The sequence below is a fragment of the Moschus berezovskii genome, chromosome 6 (genome assembly GCF_049115385.1).
Source record: "Moschus berezovskii isolate FMDL1 chromosome 6, NW_MosBer_1.0, whole genome shotgun sequence".
Lineage (NCBI taxonomy): Eukaryota > Metazoa > Chordata > Mammalia > Artiodactyla > Moschidae > Moschus > Moschus berezovskii.
This window is the reverse complement of record NC_142465.1, coordinates 34,206,853-34,230,459: the sequence shown is the minus strand read 5'-3', so window position 1 is coordinate 34,230,459 and position 23,607 is coordinate 34,206,853. Positions and strand designations below refer to the sequence as shown.

The 23,607-nt window shown below is 53.0% G+C and overlaps 1 protein-coding gene across 1 annotated transcript in view; it reads right to left on the bottom strand.

Annotated features, from left to right (window-relative positions):
• Nucleotides 1-6,448: 6,448 nt before the first annotated feature.
• Nucleotides 6,449-23,607, bottom strand: part of FAIM2 (Fas apoptotic inhibitory molecule 2) — a 31,231-nt gene continuing 14,072 nt past the window's right edge. The window contains exons 7-12 of the mRNA XM_055395083.2: nucleotides 23,462-23,501; nucleotides 22,918-22,955; nucleotides 22,296-22,383; nucleotides 21,918-22,013; nucleotides 20,240-20,293; nucleotides 6,449-7,356 (exon numbers count right to left, since the gene is read on the bottom strand). Of these exons, the coding sequence (XP_055251058.2) occupies nucleotides 7,207-7,356; nucleotides 20,240-20,293; nucleotides 21,918-22,013; nucleotides 22,296-22,383; nucleotides 22,918-22,955; nucleotides 23,462-23,501 (466 nt within the window). The 3' untranslated portion in view covers nucleotides 6,449-7,206. The remainder of the gene's footprint in view (nucleotides 7,357-20,239; nucleotides 20,294-21,917; nucleotides 22,014-22,295; nucleotides 22,384-22,917; nucleotides 22,956-23,461; nucleotides 23,502-23,607) is intronic.

Genomic DNA, 23,607 nt, shown 5'->3' with positions numbered 1-23,607 from the left:
AGAGGCCCTATTGTTTAGCAGAGTGGGTCCTTCCCCGACCCTGCTCCCGGGCTGCCAGGCAACATGTGGGATCTTAGTTCCCTGACCAGGTATTGAAAAATATGCCCCAAGCATTGAAAGCATGAAATTTTAACCACTGGACCTCCAGGGAAGTCCCAGCAGAGTGGGTTTACAACACATGCCTTTGAGATTCTTAGGAGTGCTTCTGTCTTTTGGAAAGATTCTGTAAGGCACCAGCTTAGAATGTTCTAAGGTCTTAACAAAGGGTTTTACAGTCACACCTTTAGCTTCATCTTTACTAAGAGATCATGTTTTCCTGACAGTACCCTGGATTTAATCTTTGTCCCGAGGTCTTTAATAATGTATTCTTTGCTGGCTGGATAGACTGTCCCAAGCTTTTTATATCTCCTCTGAATTTCGTTTAACAGAATAATTCCTTCTTTAGCCCTTTCCCACTATCTGTTTCTTATGATCCAAAGCCAAAACAAGCCAACTGACGTTTCAGCATTCTGCCTGGAAATTGTCTTAGCAAGATCCACCAGTTCATTACGTATTTTTTCTAGTTTCCACATTAAAAAGTTTTGACATAAAAAGGGTCTGTGTTCCTCTGGGTTTCAATTATATTTTCCTCAATTTTCCTTTGAACCTTTATATGCAGTCTCCTGGTGGTCCTTCAAGTTTCCTTAACAGTCTCATTGAGACTTGTCAGGAATCTTCTACCACCTGGTCCCCAAACCAATGCTGTACTTTTGAATTTTTTTACAGCAGTGTCTCACTTCCAGGGACCAGATTCTGTTCCAGTTACCTGTTGTTCGGTCACTAAGTCATGTCCGACTCTTTGCGACCCAAAGGACTGTGGCATGCCAGGCTTCCCTGTCCTTTGCTATCTCCTGGAGTTTGCTCAAACTCACCTCCATTGAGTCGATGAGCCATCCAACCGTCTCATCCTCTGTCATCCCCTTTTCCTCCTGCCCTCAGTTTTTCCCAGCATCAGGGTCTTATCTGATGAGTCAGCTCTTTGCATCAGGTGGCCAAAGTATTGGAGCTTCAGCTTCAGCATCAGTCCTTCCTGAATATTCAGGGTTGATATCCTTTAGGATTGACTGGTTTGATTTCCTTGCTGTCGAAGGGACTCTCAAAAGTCTTCTCCAGCACCACAATTCAAAAGCATCAATTCTTTGGCATTCAGCCTTCTCTATGGTCCAACTCTCATATCTGTACATGACTACTGGGAAGAAAACATAGCTTTGACTCAACAGACTTTTGAGTGGCCACGGGACTGGAAAAGGCCAGTTTTCATTCTGATCCCAAGAAGGACAATGCCGACAAATGTTCAAACTATCGTACAATTGTGCTCATTTCACATGCTAGCGAGGGACTGCTCAAAATCCTGCAATCTAGGCTTCAATAGTACATGAACTGAGAACTTCCTAGATTTAAGATGGGCCCTAAATCCGATGACAAGTATCCTTATAAGGAAAAAAAGAAATTCAAGACTCAGAGACACAGAGGAAAAGGCCAGGTGAAGACAGAGTCAAAGACTGGAGGAGCCACCAGCCAAGGAACAGCAAGGATTGTCGGCAACCACCAGATGCTGGCCGAGAGACACCGAGTGAATTCTCCCTCAGAGTGTCCACAAGGAACCAACCCTCCCGACACCTGGATTTCAGGCTTCAAGCCTCCGCAACTGTGGGAGAATAACTTAGTTTTGTTTTAAGCCATCCAGTTTGCAGTAGTTTGTCATGGCAGCCCTAGCAACATGTACGGATGTGAGAGTTGGATCATAAAGAAGGCTGAGTGCCAAAGAATTATTGCTTTTGAACTGTGGTGATGGAGAAGACCCTTGAGAGTCCCTTGGACTGCAAGGAGATCAAACGAGTCAATCGTAAAGGAAATCAGTCCTGAATATTCATTGGAAGGACTGATGCTGAAGCTGAAACTCCAGTACTTTGGCCACCTGATGCGAAGAACTGACTCACTGGAGAAGACCCTGATGCTGGGAAAGATTGAAAGGAAGAAGAGAAGGGGGCAACAGAGGATGAGATGGTTGGATGGCATCACCGACTTGATGGTCATGAGTTTGAGCAAGCTCTGGGAGTTGGTAATGGACAGGGAAGCCTGGCGTGTTGCAGTCCATGGGGTCACAAAGAGTCAGACACGACTGAGCGACTGAACAACATCAGCAACTAATGAAGATAGAATGGGTAAATAGAGACAGTGAGACTGAAGGGCTGGCTGGAGGCAGGAAGTGGTAAGGGAACCCAGTGTTGCCAACTTAGGCTGCCATCCTTCTGGTTTTTAAAAATATTTATTATCTTTTGGCTGTCACGGGTCTTAGTTGCCTCACACAGGATCTTTGATCTTCCTTGAGGCATGCAAACTGTTAGTTGCAGCATGTGGGAACTTGTTCCCCAACCAGGGATCGAACCCAGGCTCCCTGCATCGGGAGCACAGAGTCTTAGCCACTTGGACACTAGATGGCAGGGAAGTCCCTGCCATCTGTCTGTTTTTGCCCGTCCAGGCCTCTCAGCCTTCATTCACTTCCAGCCCCAGTTCAGGCCTCCTTTTCCCACTGTTCCACATCTCAGTGCTTGCTTTCCTGCCGGGGCTGCTTTAAGGCACATTTATTTGGGACTCTTAGCTAAATGGTCTGGAGCTGTTGGGTATGTTTTCTCTCCTGCAGCACCAGTGGTGATTTTTCCTATCTCCTGCCAGCTGTGGAGAAGGAAATGGCAACCCACTCCAGTGTTCTTGCCTGGAGAATCCCAGGGACGGGGGAGCCTGGTGGGCTTCCGTCTATGGGGTCACACAGAGTCGGACACGACTGAGGTGACTTAGCAGCAGCAGCCAGCTGTGGAAGTGCTTTGTATGCAGTAGGTGCTTAATAAATGTTATTCTTCCTTCAGAGTCCTCTAACCATTGCCTGCTCCTTTCCCTGCTCCGGTTGAATAGATACCAAAACCTTGTCAGAGGCGAGATAAGGTCTTCTCCCTTTGCTCCAGTGTGACGTGTCCCTCCTGTATGCCGCCTGTAGCCCCAAGTTCCACAAAGGAGTTTGGTAATGTCATCATCACCCCACATGTCCTGTAAAACCACCCCTAATCACTCACTCATGTGTAAATTGGACAAGTCACAACCTCTGCTCTTCAGTTTCCTGTTAGATAAAATAGAAGGGTTCCATTTGTTTGAAAGCTATTTATTGACACCATTTGCCATAAGACCTATGAATTCAAAAGTGAACAAGACCTGGTTCACACCTTCATGTATCTCAGATTTTATAGGAGGAGACAGAAGGAGTGGTTAAAATGCACCTAGAGTGGTACAGGGCAGAGGGGCTCTGAGGAAGGAGCAGCTGGGGCCCCTGGAGGGAGGGAGAAAGGTTTCATAGGAGAGGCGACTTGTACTAGATGGGCTGCTAGGGAAACAGATTTGGGGACAAAATAAGGAAGATTCTTCTATCAGAATTGCGCACAAAAGAACAGGCTTTCATGGAAGGCCCCCTGTCGGGAGGAGCCTCTCGCAGAGCTGTGAGAGGTGTGAGGATCAAAGAGCCTCCACCGCGGGTCTGTTGTGCATCGACACAGGGGCCACTGTGGACCGTGGGGATTTCACTCCCACTTAGCTACGCTGGGGGCATCAGCTCTGGTGTGAATCCCTCCCACTGAATCTGAGTTAAACCTGACACACACATACACACACGCACCCCCCAAACCAGAGCCATCTGAGGCGATGAGCAAAAGGCAAGGAAGGAGACGTTTCTGTGTCATTATTACTTTTATTCTTATCTCCTGTCAGACATGGACCAGGAAGGTGAGGCCAGGGAAGGAAACAGCGCAGACCCCGGGAAACTTGAAGGAGCTGAGGCCTGAGACTTGTGTCTGGAAGTGTTCTCTGCCCTCAGACGTCCGAGAGAAAGCTTTGGGGCTGAGGGGCACAGGGGTGGTTTCCAGTAGACAGGTAAACAGTGTCTGAGATGCGACAGCGATTGGACTAAAGGGAACAGCAGGAGAGTGGTCTGGGGTGATCTGAGAAGAGCCGGGAATGAAGGCCAATGGCCAGATCCTGCCTGCGAACCCCAGGCTCCGTCTGCTTCTCCTCAGCAGAATCAGGCCCTGCTTTTCCTCAGGCAGCCACAGGGGGGCAGCAAAGTGCTTGTGTGCAATCCCAGGTGGGTCAGGCAGGGCGAGGCGGAGCCTTCTGGAATAAGAGTCTGGGTCATCCAGACTCCCCTGGGAGGTAAAGCTGAGGATGGGAGAACCACGATTCCTGGGGCTTCCCCAGGTGATACAGGAGCCACACCTGAGCCTGGGGATTGGCGCTGGAGGCCAGGGACTTGTGTGTACCTCTCTAGCCCCCTCTTCATCTACAATCCCTGGAAGAGGATCCTTTGATTTGTCTTCCCCTTAGTGAGAGATCTCCCACCCACATCACAGATGGTCAGGGTCCTGGCTGCCTCCAGCTTTTATCAGATCAACCTGTCCCTTCCCAGGCCCAGCCCCACCCTTGCCAAAAATGTGAGGGGCCAACAGGTTCCCCTCCTCCTCGGCAGCTTGTGGCACCTGCCCAGCTTCGGTTTCTCGTAATCCTGCATTCCTGTTCCCCGCCCTTCCTCCTTCCAAGATCCGTTCAGGTGTCCCCAGGCTCCTCGTGCTTCAGTGCAGGTGGAACAGAGGGGCCTTGGCCCTGGCTCTGCTGCCAGCTCAGCAGGGCACCCTCTCAGGACCCAGAACAGGGGCCTCTGCAGCATACTCTGCTTTGAGGGGGCCATTCGTCGTTCATGGCTGAGTGGAGTGCTTGTCTCCCCCTTCCCATGCTTTCGGAGCTCAGCCTCAGAAGAACTTCTCAATCCCCAGTGTCTTCATGAACTGTCCTATGAAGAGGCGGGCTTGGATCAGTGGATTCTGAGAAGTATGACCAAGGCCCAAGCTGAAAATTACAGGGCAAGGGGTGGAGGAGATAACCCCTCTAGAACTCAAACTAGAAATCAGAAGAGGAATCAAGGGGACCTCAGAGGAGAGGTGGTTAAAAAAAAGTCAGTGCAAGTAAGTGTTCTGGTGCCTCTCCCTGTGGCACTCTGGCCACGGTCTTCCATTTTGCTGATAGAAAAACTGAATCATAGTTAGCAAGTATCACTTGCTTAATACCACGAGCCCCTTGGCAATGAGGCACTCGAATCCTTCTTCCCAGCTTGTGTCTAGAAGTTGGAAACTACAGAGTGTAAAATCCAGTGGTGGTAGCGGGGGAAGGGGGAGATGGAAGGCCAGCCCAGTACCACAAACTCCCCTGAGCTGTCAGGGGCCGACCACTCAGTCTCATTGCGGCTGCCATCCAGTCTGTTAGCTGTGGGATCTTGGATCAAGCCTCTCCATCACCTCAGCTCTCCCCTGTGCCATTGGCATGTGCAGAGTACTTCCTTTGCAGGATCGCTGCAACGGGTTAATTTAGACATCACACCGGGAGCATCCCACCCGCGCGCTCAGTTATCTCTGTTTCACATACCAACACCACCACCATCCACTCTTGATTCCCTCTCTCCTCACGTCCAAGATGGAACAAAGCTTCAAATGCTTCTACAATATTTCTCACAAGTTGGAGATAGGAAGGATGGAGAGGGAGGGGTTGGGAATACGTAGATAACATACCTAGTTACCCTCCCCAGGGGCAAAGAGAGCCACTGGGATGTGGGGAAAGAGGCAACCCTGGAGGGAGCAGTCAAGGAAGGGTCCAGGTATCCACTCTGAACCTCCCTGACTCCACCCAGTAACTTTCCACTGGCTGAGTTAGCCACTAGCCAAGGCAGCTTGCACACTTCCCCCAGGTGTGGCCCTCTGGTCCACTCTCCAGCAGACCTGCAGGGGGCTGGTGGCTGACGCACACAGTCTGCCTGAGATCTCAGCTGCCTAGAGGCTGATAAGGAGACCCGATCCCATCACATGGGACCAGCCGGAGGGACTTGCCCTGGTTGTTAACATCAGCTGGACGGTTTCCAAATTGGAGAGATGAGGAGATAGGAGTGGAATGGCCCGGACCTCTGAACTGAGTGGTCAGAGAAGCTGGGAGTAGGGACACGGGCACGGCCAGTGGAGGTGTCAGGAGGCCCGGCTGGGGATAAGCCAGCAACTGGCAGTGGGTGAGGGAGGTTTTGGAAGTAAGATGGGCAGAAAGGCCTTGGGGAAGGGCTATAGGCAGGGCCCAATTTCCTCCTGGATCAGGGGCGGGGGGGGGGGGCGTTGTTGGGGGGAGGGCTGCTGGCTCAGCAACTAGAATAAGTCTCCTTTTCCAAGAACACCCAGTCTTCCAGGCCCAAGCCCTTTCTCAGCCTCAGGCCTGTGGCCGCAGGTTGGGGATTTAAGAGAAGACACTGGTCTCAGTCCTGCCGCATCTCCCAGGAGGATGCGAGTCAGAGAGTCAGCGATGCTGCAGAGCCCAGGTGGTTGGCTGCTTGCTCCCGTGGAATCTCAGGACAGGTCCCCACTTGGGAGCAGGGCACCCCACACCCAGCTCCTGCCCTAGCAGTGCTGTGCTGTGACCCAGAAGGGTAGACCAAGGCAAGCACAGATGGCACTGGCTTCCTGCCCCTCTCTTCTGCCCCAGGGTTCAAGTGCCTAAAACAAGCCCCTGGTGCCAGAGCTGAGAGAGGCTGGGCAGCCTGGGACAGCCATACTGTTTACCCAGTACCCCCGCCTCTCCGCGGAGCACCCACATCTTGTCTCCCAGCTGTCCTCCCCACCACTTCCTTACAGAACATCAAAGCCTAAACTGGAAGGAGGGAAAGGAGGCAGGGGTTGGGCACAGGACAGTGTGCCCCAGGGTCCCACACTGTGGGTGGCCCTAGGAGGAATCACGGTGGGGTTGCAGGCTTCAGCTGGGCTTCCTGGGGCCTCTTTCCCACATCTGCAATCCTGCTGGGCTTCTCCCACGCATCACTTGGGTCCTCAAACCCAGAGGGGCCTCCAGCCTCGACGGTCCCAGTTTGGGAGAGAGAACTGGGGAAAGGGGCGGCACAGGGGACAGTATGACTGGGTTCCGCAGGGCCCCTGGTGGCATGGGTACAAGCTGCAGAGGGTGGGGCTGAGGACAGTGAGCGGGCTGGCCGAAGGCTGGGCTGGCAGCTAGCTTTATATCTCGGCTTGCAGGAGCACAGGGAGGGTCAGAGGACCAGCAAGGGGGCATTCTCTGAAGGAAGGAGGGGGTGGGAAGGGCTCCTCATTCCCGGTTGGTGCCAAAAAGCTGCAGGAAGAAGGTGAAGATATAGATGATGTCTAGGTAAATGTTGAGGGCTCCAAAAATATACTCTTCGGGGCTCAGCGAGTGGCGTCGGCTGCCCATCAGCAACTGGGTGTCAAATGCCAGGAACTGAGGGAAAGAGGAAGAGAGAGAGAGGTCAGAAGGTCCGATCGCCGTGACGCTGACCACTGACCCACCCAGGCCAACCCCCGATCCTATTATTACCTGCAGTCTGGCTGCCCAGTGATCCTCCTGTGAACTTTCCCAACACCTTCCATCCCTAATTCGATACCTATTTACTGAGCACCTACTATGTGCCAGGCACCAAAGAACAAGACAGACAAGATCCCCGACCTCACAGAGCTCAGAGTCTAGTAGGTAAGTAATTGTGAGTATGATGAGTAACCAAAGAGAAACCCAATGTGCCACCAGGGGCTGATAACAGGAACCTGACCTATGTGAGTGTGTCAGGTATCAAGGAAGGCTTCCTGGAGGAGGGGACCTTCAAGCTGAAGCATAGTCTTCTTGCCATTCCCCTCAGGGCCCTACTCTCAGAGGACGAATAAATAGTCTATGTAACAACGAGCAGGGAACAGGCACTTGTTCTGTGCTTTACAGACATTACTTACTTCATCCTAATAACATCAGTATCCAGTAAGGATTCTCCCTTTCCTAGAGGAGACCAAGGCCCAGAGATGTTCTGTACATAAGCAAGGTTACACAGTTGGGAAGTGGCAAAGCCAGGATCTAAACCCACATAGGCTGACTCCAGAGTCCCCTCTTTGAACCATTCTGCTCTGTGGTTTACAGGCAGTACGCAGGGTTACTGTGTCTTCTGCCAGGAATCAGGCTCCTCAGAGAGCCCCAGCAATCTGCTCAGAACTGCAGAGACCACGAGGAACAGCATGCCATGCCTGCTTTCAGGATCTCACCACTTAGTGGTGGGCACTTATGGATGATTACCATATAACCTTGGAAATGCCATAATTAGGGCTGATTGGGCAGGAGGAAGGTGGCCCAGGAGAGGTGACTCTTTACCTGGGGCTTGCAGGATGAGTAGGGGTTTGCTAGATGAAGCAGGCCTGGGAAAGCCCTGGAGGTGAGGGTGGTGGTGTGAAGAATGAGGGATTCACCATGGGGAGAAGTGGGGCAAAGGGACAGAAGGAGAGAGGCCAGAGCCCAGGGGCCAGAGGCTCCAACAGGGAGCAGCTCCAGCCTGTGGGACATGAAAGCATGTCAGCCTCGAGGGCGGGGAGGTGGGGGTGATTGCAAGCATGGGCTTGAGAGTCAGACCGGCTTGATTCCAGTCTCAGTTCCACCACTCACTCGCTCTGGGACTCTGGGCCAGGCTATTCAATCGCTCTGAGCCGTTGAGTCCAACTCGGCAGAAGGGAGATGAGTGTGCTCACCTCCTGAGGTGGCTGTGAGAGTGAGAGAATGCGTGCGAGGCGCCTGACCAGGTGCCTAACACCTGGTAAGCCCTTAATGAATGGTGGCTATTAGTGTGGGTTTACTGCTATTGTCTGCAGGAGAGGCGCCCTCTTGAGAACATGTGTATGCTGTGCTGAGACGCAGGTGTCTCCTGCCACTCATCAAGGGGACAGAACTGTCGCCAGGGGAAGCTGGGTGGCCTTCGCAGCAGGCAAACAGAACTACAGCCAGGGCTGAGGGGGCCATGTTCAAGGCACAAGAACACAGGACTGGAGTCGGAACACCTAGGTTTGGGCTTTAATACCTCGGAGCCATCCCCCACTTGACCTCAGTGTTCTCATCTGCAAAATGGGACGGTAATGATGACCGCCCCATGGTGTGGTTTTGAGGGTTGATGTCTGACAGTGTATGTGGCATCAACTTATTATTCTTCAGTGTCATTTCACTCCATTCTACTCTGCTCCTTCTCGTTTCGATTTGGATTCCCAGGTAAAGCTTCCTTGGGTAGGGAGAACAAGCAAGGAGAGGGCTGACTCAAATGCTCCAGGCTGCTCAGTGGTCACGACTGCCAGCACAAGTTAATAAACTGCTGATCTGGCTTACCAATCATTGCTTGCTTGGTTGATTTCCCAGAGCCTGGTCACCCCTGGGTGAGCTAATGAAATCAAATCTCTCAACCTAGAAGGCTTGAACCTGACCCGGTTGGAGGGGTGGGGGTGGGGTGCTCTCCAAGGAGCCTCCTAAAACAGCCAGCTGGCTTTTCTCTTGGAGAAAAGTATAGTCACTCAGTCGTGTCCTACTCTTTGTGACCCCATAGACTAGCCCACCAGTCTCATCTATCCCATGGAATTCTCCAAGCAAGAATACTGGAGTAGGTTGCCACTCCCTTCTCTGGGAATTTTCCTGACCCAGGGATTGAATCCGGGTCTCCTGCATTGTGGGCAGATTCTTTACTGTCTGAGCCATCAGGGAAGCCCTTCTCTTAGAGAAAAGAGGGATGAAATGGATCCTGTCCCTGCCTTTGGTGCATGGCCATGGATGCTGATCTCCACGGGCTATGTGAGAGAATTTGCTCCAAATTTCCACTCCACAGCCCAGTACAACCCACCACTGCAACCTCATGCCTGTTGAGCCAACTGAAGGGTTTTCATTCATTTATTCCCAACAATATTTACTGAGCATCTACTATGCTACAGGAAATTGCCTTCAGAGCACTGTCTGTCTAATGAGAGCAAAAGACATGATCAGAGATTACACTATGAGCATGGACGCACATAGGGGAAAGTAACTTGATAATCTCCCTGGGTGATAAGCACTGTTAACTAACATCTTGGCTGAGAGCAGGTATCTTGGTTATAGTTAGCACCTTAGCTGGGAGCCAAGATCTCAGTTGAGAGCTAACAACTCAGTTGCCCGCTAACACCTAAAATGACAGCAGGTGCTTGAGTTGTGAGCCAGCTGGAGATAAGACCCTGCAGGAGGGGCACAGTGGTCAGGGGTAGGAGCAGGATGGGGGTGCTATTAACTTACACATGAGCAGTCTTCACACACTAGTCCTTTATCTTACTTGCCCAGTTCACCCTAGGAGGTGGATAGTATTATCACTATTTTACATAGGAGGAAGGGAGGCTCAGAGCAGGTGAGTGACTTGCTGATGGCCACTTATCCAGCTGAACCAGATTACCTGTCTTCTATATCCTGAAAGAGACGGTGGGGATGGGGTGGGCTTGCAGGGAGGGAGGAGGCGTGTGCAGATGGCAAAGAAGACAAAGGCAGACTTTCCTGGTTCACCCTACTGGGTTAGGGCTGGACCTGGCCAGGGCCCCCCGGGCCACACAGTCGGCCTGACCCTGTGGCACCCAGGCTTGTGTCTGCTGCCCTCCCAGAGGTGAGCTGAAGAGGCCCTGAGGGAGCCATGCCATGGAAAAGGCAGCTCTGAGCCATCAACGAACAGGCACTGGATACAAAAAGCTGGCGTTATAATGGGTTGAATCAGCATAAAAAATAACACGCGGACCGCGTCCATCCCACAGAAATGCCGGCAGCACACCCAAAGCTGTTCAAGGCAGCGTTGCTTCTAACAGAGAAACCCTGGAAACAATCCCAAACTCTCTCAATTGTGCTGAGGCAGAAAAATCTCTGATAACATCTATTATGAGAAATGAACAACTGACAGAAAAATCCACATCACATGAGCCCCTTTACCTAACAAAAAACCTATGACATAGAAGCTACCTGTTCTGTTCAGTCGCTCAGTCGTGTCCGACTCTTTGCAACCCCGTGGACTGTAGCCTACCAGGCTTCTCTGTCCATGGGATTCTCCAGGCAAGAATACTGGAGTGGGTTACCATTTCCTTCTCCAGGGGATCTTCCTGACCCAGGGATCGAACCCGGGTCTCCTGCATTGGAGGCAGACGCGTTAACCTCTGAGCCACCAGGGAAGCCCAGAAGCTACCTAGCATGGATCTATAAAATGCATATAGAAAGGTCTGGAAAGAGAGACGATTAACCACAGCAATTACCACTGGGAAGGCAGAGAAGGATATGGCCTGATGACATTAGCTTATTATATATTATTTAAGGTAAATGTATTCAATCCCTGGGTTTGAAAAATCCCCTGGAGAAGGGCATGGCAACTCACTTAGTATTCTTGCCTGCAGAATCCCAGGGACAGAGGAGCCTGGTGGGTTACAGTCCATGGGGTTGCAAAGAGTTGGACATGATTGAGTGACTGAGTACGCACGCACATACTATATATTAGAAAATTTTAAAAGAAGGGTTAAAGTAACACAAAAGAAGAGTTCATGAACCCTTTCATTTAATTCTCACCACAAGCCCCTGGGGCAGATATTGCATAATCTGTCATGGAACTGAGGAGACTGAGGCCCTGAGAATGTAAGTGCCTCACCCACTTCACACAGCTGAGAGGACAGTCAATCCCATTCTCTTTCCACTGTGTGACGTCACTTTGGGGCATGGGGTGTGTGTGTGTGTGTGTGTGTGTGTGAAGATGTAAGAGGTGGGAAGAAAAGTGTACCCAAAGTTCATGGCTAAGAGCCCAGCGGGCTACCTGAGGGGGTGCAGGGAGCACTGGGCCTGCCTGCTCCTCACTCTCTGGGCTAAAGGGTGAGACTGGGCTCTGAGGATTCCAGAGAAAGGAGACTAACTGCCAGCTTGAAGCCCTATGCCCTCGGTTGGGATGGAGGACAGGGAGAGGGCAGCTGAGTGGAGACCTGCTTCAGTCCCATAGAAGATACTTCTCCCGTCTTCAATGACTTGGGTGTTAAAAGTTTAAACAGCACAGGGGACTTCCCTCGTGGTGCAGTGGCTAAGACTCTGAGCTCTCAAGGCAGGGGGCCCAGGTTCAGTCTCTAGATCCCACATGCTGCAGCTAAGAGTTCACACGCCATACCTAAGACCTAGCGCAGCCGAAGAAATAAATAAATATTTAAATAAAAGAGAAGTTCTGTTTTTGTTTTTAAGTTTAAACAGCACAGATGACCTCTGCAAGCTGCAGTCTTGGGGAGCGCCTTCATATGGGCCATCACTACCAAAGGAACGGGGTCTGACAGGGTCTGGACGAGAGGGGAGCAGTGTGAGAAGGCAAGTGAAAGAGGAAGGGTGTGCACGAAACAGAGCTCAAGCACGTGGACTGGGGAGTCCCCCAGACCTGGCTTCAAAGCTTGCCTCTGACCTTGGGCAACTGACAACTACTAACAGGTAATATTACTGTTCACTGATGACATGCCAGGCACTTTCTCAGTGCTTTGCATATATTGATTCACTTACAAGTCACAAGCTATGAGGTGGGAACTATTATCTGAATTTTATGGATAAGGAAACATAAGTACAGAGAGTGACATGATTCAATCAATCCACACAGCTTAAATGTTGCAGAGAATGGATTTGAACCCAACTACTCTGCTCCAAGGGTTTCCCAAGGAGCGATAGTGGTAAAGAGCCCGCCTGCCAACGTAGGAGACTTAAGAGACAAAGGTTCGCTCCCTGAGTTGGGAAGATCCCCTGAAGGAGGGCATGGCAACCCACTCCAGTATTCTAGCCTGGGAAATCCCATGGAGAGGAGCCTGGCAGGCTATAGTCCATGTGGTCGCAAAGAGTTGGACATGACTGAAGCAATTCAGTATACACACACACACTGTGCTCTGAACTACAAGGTTAACATGTACGATAAGAGAAAGCTCCCAGGGTAGCTGAGAAACTACCACGTTCCAGGTGCTCAGCTGTTTTCTTTTTTCCATTCATATATTATCTTATTAAGCATTACCACAGCCTTGTGAAACAGTTAATGTTAGCCCCATTTTAAAAACCAGGCACAGAGAGATCAAGTAACTTGCTCAAAGGTCACAGTGGTAAGAGGATGAGTGAGGCCTTGACTGTGGTTTGGGTGGGATACCCGTGGTCACCTAGAGAGCTCCCCGGAAGACCTCCTGCAAGCACCTCCCCGACGCGGGGCCATGTAGATGCATCCTGCCCTGAGCCCTACTGGGACTCTTAATCACCCCTCCTTCACAAGTCCACAAGTCCTGGGGCAGGGGGCTTCCTTCACCTTCTCCCAGTTAGGGTGTTGGTTTGAAGGGCTTGGTTTGAGCAGGGCGTTGGTTTCTGAGGATTAGTGTCTCAGGAAGTGAGACTGAGGTGAGGCCCAGGAGCGGGGCTCGAGTGTACTTTCCCCCTGAAGGAGCAATTACTGGTCAATCCACCCTCCCTTCTCCTGCCCTCTGAGGAATTCATTTGGCCTCCAGGGTTCAGATGAGGCCTCAGGTGGGGTATCAGGGCTGCTGTGGTGGCAGAGGGCAGGTGGCCGAACAGAGAAGGTTCTCTCACTGGATCCCTTAGGCTCATGGAAACCAGTAAGGCAAAGGAGTCGCCAAATTCTGAGTGAAATAAAGTCTGAAAGAAAATCATATCCCTGCCTCAGGCCTGTGTAGCCATTTTTACTTTTCAAAGTGTTTCTCTAACAGTGAAGAAGGCAGGGCATCTATCATAGCCCCCATGAGAAAAGCAGGGCAAGTGGTGGGGTGGGGCAGAATGGGTCTCTTCCCTGAGCCCCTCAAAGACTGGGGAAGATTCCCAGGACACATGGATTCCTGGTTGGACCTCGATGAAGAGACTGCCTGAAGCCCAGCCTCTGGATGACAGAGGCTGAGAAGGCCTCTCTGGACCCTCCTGATGTGAGGGGACAGACCTCTCCAGGCCTCCATCTTTCCATCTGTGGAATGGAAAGGGAGACAGAATAGAAAGAGTGCTGAGCTGAGAATCAGAAAAAGAGGCGTTTCATCCAGCCTGTCAGCCAACACTGCATGCGTGTGGTGTGTCTGTGTGTCTGTGGCGTGTGTGTTAAATGTTGTGTAAGTGATGTGTGGTGTGTATGTGTGTAGTGTGTATGTGTGATGTGTGTATGTGGTATGTGTGGTGCACATGTGGTATGTGTGGTGTGTGTATATGTGTGACATGTGTAAAGTGTGCATGTGTGTGGTGTGTATGTGTGATGTGTGCAGGTGTGTATGCAGTACTGTGGTATAGATGTGTGAGGTATATATGGCGTGTATGTGTGTGTGGTTGCATATATGTGTGGTGTGTAAGTGTGATGTGTGCAGGTGTGTATGTGTGACATGTATATAGTGTGCATGAGTGTGGTGTGAATATGTGTGTGGTGTGTGAAGTGGGTATGTGGTGTGTGGTGTACATGTGTGACGTGTGTATGGTGTGCATGTGTGTGTGGTATGTGTATATGTGTGGTGTGTGTAGGTATGTATGTGGTGTGTGTGCGTGATGCATGTATGGTGTGCATATGTGTGTGGTGTATATGTGTGTGGTGAGTATATGTGTGGTCTGTGTGTGTGTGGTGTGTGTGTATGTGGTGTATGTGGTGTGTGTGTGTGATGTGTGTATGGTATGTATGTGTGTGTGTGAGTGTGGCGTGTGTATATGTGAGTGGTGTGTGTAGGTCTGTATATGGTATATGTTGTGTATATGTGACGTGTGTGGTGTGCCTGTGTGTGTTTGTGAGTGTGTGGTGTATATGTGACGTGTGGTGTGCATGTGTGTGTGGTATGTACATGTGTGCATGTGTGTGGTGTGTGTGTGATGTGTGTAGGTATGCATGTGGTATATGTGGAGTGTGTGTGTGACGTGCATATGGTGTGCATGTGCGTGTGAGTGTGTAGTGTGTGTATATGTGTGGTGTTGTGTGTGTATGTGTGTGGTGTGTCTGTGTGATGTGTGTAGGTATGCATGTGGTATATGAGGTGTGTATGTGTGACGTGTGTATGGTGTGCCTGTGTGTGTTTGTGTGTGGTGTGTGTATATGTGACTGGTGTGTGTGTGTGACGTGTGTAAGGTATGCATGTGTTTGTGAGTGTGTGGTGTGTGTATATGTGAGTGGTGTGTGTGTGTGATGTGTGTAGATGTGTATATGGCATATGTGGTGTGTGTGTGTGATGTGTGTATGGTGTGCATGTGTGTGTGGTGTGTATATGTGTGCATGTTTATAGGTATGTATGTGGTATATGTGGTGTGTGTGAGTGGCATGCGTATGGTGTGCCTGTGTGTGGTATGCAGGCATGTGGTGTGTGAGTCTGCTTGCGCTCTCTCTGGGTCTCAGCACAGGAAGGTCCCTGCCAGCTCTGAGCGCTCATGGTCCCAGGGCTCCGTCTTCCTGGGGACTGAGGACACGTGCTGTGAGTGCCCGCTCAATGGCCAGGAGTCAATACCCAGAACTGGAGGCCCAGCGCCTCTACAGAAAAAGCATCTTCCCATCCAAGCTTCACTCATCTAGACACCATCAGACCCTGACGCATCCTGTACTGACCACGCAAGTGCTCCGGGCCACCCTGTCCTTGACTCTGGGACACCACAGCAGCCTCCTAACTAATCTCCCAGCCTCTGTCCTACTCATGAATCTGGCTTCTCACGCGTCTTCCTTAAAGCACAGGAACGAATGTTGCCAGGGGTCCTGAAACTGGCCAGGTGGGACAGGCAGAAGAGTGTTCTCTTCCTACTGGGCCTGTCACCTAAAGTCCTATTCCTAGTTTCTCCCTGGGTATCAGGGCTTGGCTTCATGATTTCAGGGACTGGGAGACTTCACTTCCCCAGAAAGGACCAGCTGTGAGGCAGAGCACCTGCCACAGCCCTGGAGGTACAGAGGTGCTGCCAAGCAGGACGGCAGCTGTCCAGGCCTGCGTGCTCGCTCCCTCTCCCCTTCTCCCTGCCTCAACTCTCCCGCTCTGTCCCAGCCCCTGCTCCTTGCTTCACCACCCCAGCCCACCCATCCTGCTCCCCTGCCTCGCTTTCCATCAGCTTCTACAAAAATGCACTCAAGGAGGGGGCAGTAGAAGGGAGAGGAGAACGGGGCCACCCTGAGGCCAGAAACTTCCGACTGACTCACCACTTCCACTGGCATTTGAGTCTGGTGCCCAGAGGGGGGTTACAGGGTAGGGCGACGGAGAGAAACCCAAGCCTCTCGAGAATGTGCCAAGGCTAGTCAGGGTGAGGCCTAGGAGGGGCCCATCCCTGCCAGCAGGACCACGGCCCTAAGAGACCTTGGCTCCCCATCTCCCCAGTCTCAGCCTAGTCCAGCTGGGAGGCCCTGCTATCCAAGACGGCAGTCTTTCAGGGGAGGGGCTGAGGTCTGCAGGAGAAAGCCCTTTGCTTCTCACAGCCCGTCCAAGGCCCAGGCTGCTGGGCTTGGGGCGGCTCTCCCTGGGGGCTGGGCCCTCCTCTAACACTTCTCTTCCCCCTTTCCTCACACATCCTCCCCGAGGCAGCAAGAGGGGCAGGGATCGCTGAGTGACATCCTCGCCTCGCTGCAGCGCTTGGAGCGCCCTTCACGGTGATGAGAATTCGCCAAAGGCTAGGGGAGGAGAAGGCAGGATGGACAGATGGAGAGACAACATCCAGGGGTGCCTGCTGTGAACCCCTAGGCTGTGGGTAGAACAGCCACCCACTATTATAGACACTGTGGATGTGGTGACAAGCCAGCCAGACCCAAATCCCTGCCTTCAAGGAACTGCTGGATGGAGACAACAAATAAACAAACCAGAAAAATACACAGTATGTCAGAGGATGAGATGTGTGATGGAGAGAAATAAAGGGAGCAACCTGCAGGCATGCCTACGTGTGTGTGTGCGTGTATGAACACACTCAAGCACACGAGACTGTAAACAAAGCAAACACTTGCAGGAGGGGAGATGGGGAGTGGTGAGAAGATCAGAAGGAATCAACAGAGGCAACCATGGGAGCAGGGGCCTGGGGCTGGCAGTGAGCCTGCCATCCTAGGGAGCAGCAAGGATGCTTGTGGCTGCAGCAGAGTGGGTGACGAGAAGCGGGAGGCCATGAGGTCAGGAGGGCCTCCGGGCAGTGCGCAGCGATTGCTGGAGGCCAAGTGCAGAAATGCTGCTGCTGCTGCTGCTAAGTCACTTCAGTCGTGTCCGACTCTGTGGGACCCCATGGATGGCAGCCCACCAGGCTCCTCTGTCCCTGGGGTTCTCCAGGCAAGAAGACTGCAGTGGGCTGCCATTTCCTTCTCCAAGTGCAGAAATGATCTGACCTCATTTAACAGTGAGCAGATCCCTCCCATTGCTGTGGCAGTGACACAGACTGCAGCGGGCAGCACCCACTGGAGGCCGTTTCAAGAATCCAGGCGGGACATGATGGCGACTTGGACAAGGGAGTAGCCATGAAGGTAGAGGAGAAGCAGTCAGATTCTAGGCAGAAGGTGGGGCCAACCAGATTTGCTGCTGGGCCAGTTGTGGGGTGTGGGGAGAGTGAGGATTTGAGATGTCATCAAGGCCTTTGGCCTGAGTGACTGAAAGGATGGAGCTGCCATTTACAGAGACGGGGAGGGTTGTGGGAGGAGCAGGGCTTCAAAGGAAGAGCAGGAGCTCAATTTTGTGCACATTAAGTTTGAGGTGCCTATTAGATTTCCAAATGGGGATATGGAGTAGGCAACTGGAAATTCTAGTGAGGGATTCTAGGCCAGTGATGTAAAACATAGGGTCATCATAAAAAATGGTGTTCAAAGTCTTGAGACAGTCTGAGGTCCCCTAGGAAGCTAGGCTAGAAGGTCCACGGCCCTAAAACCCTCCAGTGTGACCCAGGAGGAAAACCAGGAGAGCTGGTGCTTGGATACCAAGTGAAGAAGATGCTTCTGGGGGGAGGGCATGAACAATTGTACCAAATGCTGCCGAGAGTCGAGCAAGATAAGGACTAAGAAGTTACCACTGGGTTCAGTCACAGGGAGCCCACTGGGGACCCTGATAACATTTAAAGAGGATTCAGTCTTCACTGATAGCTCAGCCGGTAAAGAATCCGCCTGCAACACAGGAGACCCCGGTTCGATTCCTGGGTCAGGAAGATCCCCCAGAGAAGGGATAGGCTATCCACTCCAGTATTCATGGGCTTTCCTGGTGTCTCAGACAGTAAAGAATCCATCTGCAATGTGGGAGACTGGGGTTAAGTCCCTGGGTTGGGAAGATCTCCTGAAGGAGGGCAAGGCAACCCACTCCAGTATTCTTGCCTGGAGAATACCCATGGACAAAGGAGCCTGGCGGGCTACCATCTATGGGGTCGCAAAGAGTCAGACACGACTGAGTGACTAAGCACACACAAGAATGATGGAGTGGAGAGAAGGGAGGAAGGGAGGAGAATTGGAGACAGCATAGATTCCCTTATAAGAAGCTTTGCTCTAAATGGGGGGACTAGAGGGAAACGTGAGTTAAGGGTTTTTTGTATTGCTATTTTTTCAGTTGGGAGAAATTAAAGCCCGTTTTTATGCTGATGCAAATAATCCAGTAGAAAGGGCCATACAGACGGTGCAAGAGAAAGAGGGGGAACATTGCCAGAGAGATCGCCCCAGCCTCTCCCCACATCAAGCCAATAGAAGTTGTCCTCTTTGAGGGGGACGATGGGGGTTCTGGAAATGGCAGCAGGCTGGGCCCAGGACAACTGGGTCCTGCCCTAAATCTGCCCTTTCCTGGCAGTGGGACTCTGTGCCAGCCCCTTAACACCCACGACCTCAGGCATATCTAGAAAGCAGGTCTTCTAACAGCAGCATTGTTTCCCTCCCTGGGATGTGATGGCGATCCCATGAGGTAATATGTGTGAAAGTGCTTTGTAAAATGGAAAGGGTGGAACCGATGGTTGGGATTGTTTTTATTATTTCTAATAACAAGCGATTATTAAACAAATTTAAGGGATTACTGTTCATCCAACCCTACTTGTCTGCACAGTCTCCCCGCACAGCTGACACACAGGCAGCAGCGGGAAGCCAAGTACACTTCCTGACCCTCCCTCGGCGATCGCCCTCCTCCCACTCGGCCCTGCCTGGACCCCTCCTCTTCTTCCATTTGCCCCTGCAAACACCGTTCTCTGAGGCTTCCCCAGTCTCACTCCCCTTAGTCTGACCCTCCTGCTTCCTTTCCTCCTGGGCTGACTCCCCTGACCCATCCTTTTCATTGAGATTTGTCTTCAGCAGGTACTATCTGCAGGAAGGGCTTCCCTGATGGCTCAGCAGGTAAAAAATCTGCCTGCAATGCAGGAGATATATGAGATGTGGGGTCGATCCCTGGGTCAGAAAGATCCCCTGGAGAAGGACATGGCAACCCAGTCCAGTATTCTTGCCTGGAGCATCCCCATGGACAGAGGAGCCTGGCAAGCTACAGCCCATGGGGTTGCAAAGAGCCGGACATCTCTGAGTGACTAAACACACACACACATCTGTAGGAAAGACTGCTGGTCCAGGAACCAAGAGCAATTAGTGTCATAGGATAATCAACCATCCTGGTTTGTCCAACCTTGCAGTTCCTAGGGGGTTTCCCCCCAAGAAGAGGGACTTTCAGTGTTGAAACCAGTAAAGTTCTGGGTCAACCAGGATGAGTTGGCCAAAGCTACACGAGTTGATTTACCATTCATTGTCTCATGTCTCCTTGCATTGGCAGGCAGGTTCTTTGCCTCTGCTGCCACCTGGGGAGGGATTTAAAGTCTCTGAGCTCAAGCTCCTCATCTTAATTTGAGATCAACAGAACCTATTTTATAGAACTACGGTGAGGAGTTAGTGTATGAGAAGAGCTTGCTGTGGGACAAGTAAGTGCTCAATAAAATATTAACTTTCACTGTTATCGTAATCATCATCATTAACACTCTCAGCTTGGTGAGGGCAGCCAAGGACAAGTTCAGTCTAAATGCATCTGTCACAGAGTACCTGGAATCTCCTTTGCTCCAAGAAATCTTCCCAGATTACCTCCAGGAGACAGCCAGGGCTAACTTAGTCCATGTGGTGGGGACACCCTCACTTCCTTGCCCCCCCCAAGCGGCACTGAACCTCTCCCCAGGAACCAGGGGTATCTCTTCCCAGCTCTGTTTAAAGTGTCAGTGCTGCTGTTACAACCCTCCATGCCCGCACAGGTCAGCGGATCTGTCTTGAGCAGCACTGAGCCCCGCCCCTGCCCACTGATGCTTCACGGGGGTTCAGAGGAGCGGACTGTGAGGAAGATAGGGACGGAAGAGGGGCCTGAGGAGGTGGCGGGCGGCTGAGAAGGCGGGGCCCCGGGGGTACACTCACCAATGTAAACACGCCTGCTCCCAGCACAGCATACACTGCGTGGAGCCAGGGCACCTGCAAGGCAGACAGAAATATGGACTCAGGGAGGGAGAGGCAGGCGGTAGGGGCGAGGGGCAGCGGGGAAGGGAGAAGGGGCCAGTCCTGAGAATGGAGGATACAGGACAGACCTCCCCAGTGGGGGCCCTCTCTCTCGCCGCTCCCCAACCCAGCCCCAGACCGAGAGGTCCTTAACCCTCTGTGTGCTCACGGGGCTGGGGGAGCCCCAGAATAACAGTGATCATGAGGGGCTGGCAGGGGAGCTCCCGACTGGCCAGCAATTCTTCACTCTACACACAGCCCCAGGCTGAGGCTGGCCCAGGCTGACTCATCCTATGGGGCCATGACATCCTCCCAGCCTGAGTCTGGCCAAGGCTGCGCCCTCCTCCCAGTGTGCACTCATTCCTGTGCTCTCGGGCCCCCTGTCGGGACTCCCTGGCTCTGCCTGTGGGGGTGGGGGGTCTCAGGGAGAAGCGGATAGACTTTAGTCCAGGGAGGAGGGGCACCTGGAGTCCTTGTCGCTGAGCTTGATGGGATTGTCTGCCCCTGCTTCCCAACCTCTGTTCCCCCCAGGGGCCTCAGGGGCACCTGGCCGTGTGTGGAAACCTTGCAAGAGGTGCCAAACCAGCCATGCCCTCTGTAGGGCCTTCCCCCAGAAGATTCCTGGAAACACAGGCATCCTGTGAGGCTGACCTGGGTCAATAAAGGGTTCTTTGAAGCTCTGGACCCCTTCCTGTACCCCCTCCCCCATCCTAGATACACAGAGGGCCCCCAGGCCAGCTCCGGCTCCTCCCTTCGTCAACAGGATCCTGGGAAGAGCCAAGGAAATGCCAGAACCAATCCTGATGTCCTGGACTGGGAGCCAATACCTGGGGGATGGGCAGGAGAGGGGAGCAGAGGGGCAGTGAGGAAGGCTGCTCTTGGCCTGGAAGACAAGGGGTGGTGGGGACCAAGAGGAGCTTGGGGGCAGGCACAGCACTGGGTTCTCAGCAGGGGTCCAGTAGCTGCTCTCTTGGGTTCCCAGGATTCAAACCCCCTCCTGTGATGCCCTCAGTCTGCCCCTGCAGCAGCCCGAGTGCCTGGAATAGGTCACTGAGCCCCGATCAGTCCTAGCTGAGTTTCCCGGGCAGGCCAGACACTTAAAGAGCTGAGATTCGACTGTTCCTCATGAGGTGAGGGTGTGCTTAGAGCCCTGCTGTCTCACTTTCCACCTGCCTGGCCAGCCAGATCCTGCCTCTCTGGACTTGACTGATCCCCCCAGAGTCCCAGGAGGCCTGTCCTCAGGGCCCCTCTGGGCTTTGTAGCCCCATGGGGCTCCAGAGCCCCTCCCCTGCCTAGGGTTTAAAAAAGCTCCTAGCCCTCCGCCTCAACCTCGCCTCCACCCTAGTGGGGAGGATGGGAAAGGTGAAGCCGGATGTGGCTTATGGAGCAGGCAGGTGCCCAGACCTGCCAAGAAAAGCCTATGTTTGCTTACACTGCCAACAAGCCCATGGAAGGTGCCAGGAGGGGTAGGACTAGATGGCAGGCTGTGGGGCCTTGGCTTCGGGCCTTCCCTGGAGGGCACAGGAGGAAACGGCACCCTCGGGCCAGCGATCCCACCCCTTTATCCCCAAGGGGCCGGCTGGGAGACCCAGAGACTCACATATTGGAAGGGCAGGAGGATGGCCAGGATTAGTCCGCTGAAGAAGAGAGTCATGAGCAACACGAAGAGCACGCCTTGGCAGGACGTGAAGTCGAACTGCAGGGATGGGATGAGCGTCAGCTGCCGGGCCGCTCAGGCCTGCACAGGGTGGCTCAGCGTTCCTGGGGGCCCTGGCCAGGCAGCGCGCTGGCCAGAAGGCTGAGGCCTCGGCGGCAGGCTGCTTTCCGGTGCTCACCCCAGAACCTGGCGTTCCTCCCCATCTACTCCAGGTGCCCTCCCCACATGCTTCTCATCCTTGTGACCTCTCCCCAGCCAGGGATCCAAGCTCGGAGCCTGCACCCCACCTGCGTTCCCGGGCCCACGGGCCCCAGAGCTGACCTTGGTCTGGAAGCTGAAGACAGTGACTGAGAGGCAGACGAGGGCCGTGATGCTCAGGCACAGCAGCACAGACGTGGTGTTGTAGTAACTGCAGGACCCGCGGGCAGGGGGTCAGCTTCAGGGCAGGGCTTCTGGTCTCCCCCGGCCCTCCTCCCAGGCCCACCCACTTCTGCAAGGACCTGATCCCACCAGTGTGAGGACCCCACCTTCTCTCCTTCCCCATGATCCTCCCTCTCCTGCCTCCCCATCCTTTCTATTGGAACCCAACCTCCCAACATGCTTAAGACTCGAAATCCTGTTAGAAGGATCCTGAAGAGGTGGTGATTGGGGAGGTGGGGGGGTTGTGCTGGTGTATGGAGGTGGCTTTCAGGGAACTGCATGATCATGAACCTGGGGTCCTTTCAGCTGCAGCTTGAGAAGTGTCACCTTGCTCTCCTCCGTCTCCCACCCCAGCCCCGCCAGCCTGGCCAGGTCTTGGAGGCACTGTCCAGTAGAGTGCAGGAGGAGTGGGCTTGAAGCCAGCATTTCCTACCTGCCTGCCCCCCCCCAACACCTGCCTATCCAGCGCTCCCAGGAGGCATAGTGTTTGGGGAAACTCCCCCATTCTGCCTATCCACTTTACCTGGACAACATTCCAGTGAGGTAGGCCATGGACAGGGTCTGAAAGGAGAACAGCGTGAGGGAGTGGTGGGGCCCAGACACCTTCACGGGCCAGCCCGGCTCTCCACCCCGTGTGCGTGCCCCTCAACTCTGAGTCTGCTTCGTGCGCATGCGCTTACCTCCAGGACTTCATCTGGGGAAGGAGGTCCCAGCGGGCCTTGAGCCAGCTGTCCCTTTGCTGTTCTGCAGCCCTGCTCTTCCCCTTTCCTACAACCATCCCCCTTGCTACCCACAGCTCTAGGATTTCCCACACGAACCTCTTAAAAACACAGTCATAGTGGAAAGAGAGAGTGGATGGAGTGGAGAGAGAAAGCTCATTTGGAAAGAGAGGGTGAACTGTCTTTGAAGAAAAAATGGGGTGAAAATACCCCTGGGTGAAAATACCTCTGGCTCCCTCAGTGACCTCATCCTGGCTGTCCCCAACTCCTTGCCCTCGAAACTCACCCTGCATCCCTCCTCCCTCCATCACTGCAGCACCTGTCCCCAGACACCCCCACGTCACTTACAAAGATTGTCAGGAGGATCAGGTTCCAGGGGAAATGCCTCCTGTAAGGCAAGCAGCCGAGTTCAGAGGAGAGTGGGGGTGCGGGCAGCACAGACTGGGGCTCCACAAACTCACCCCCACTCCTGGGGCACATCCCCATGGGCCCCC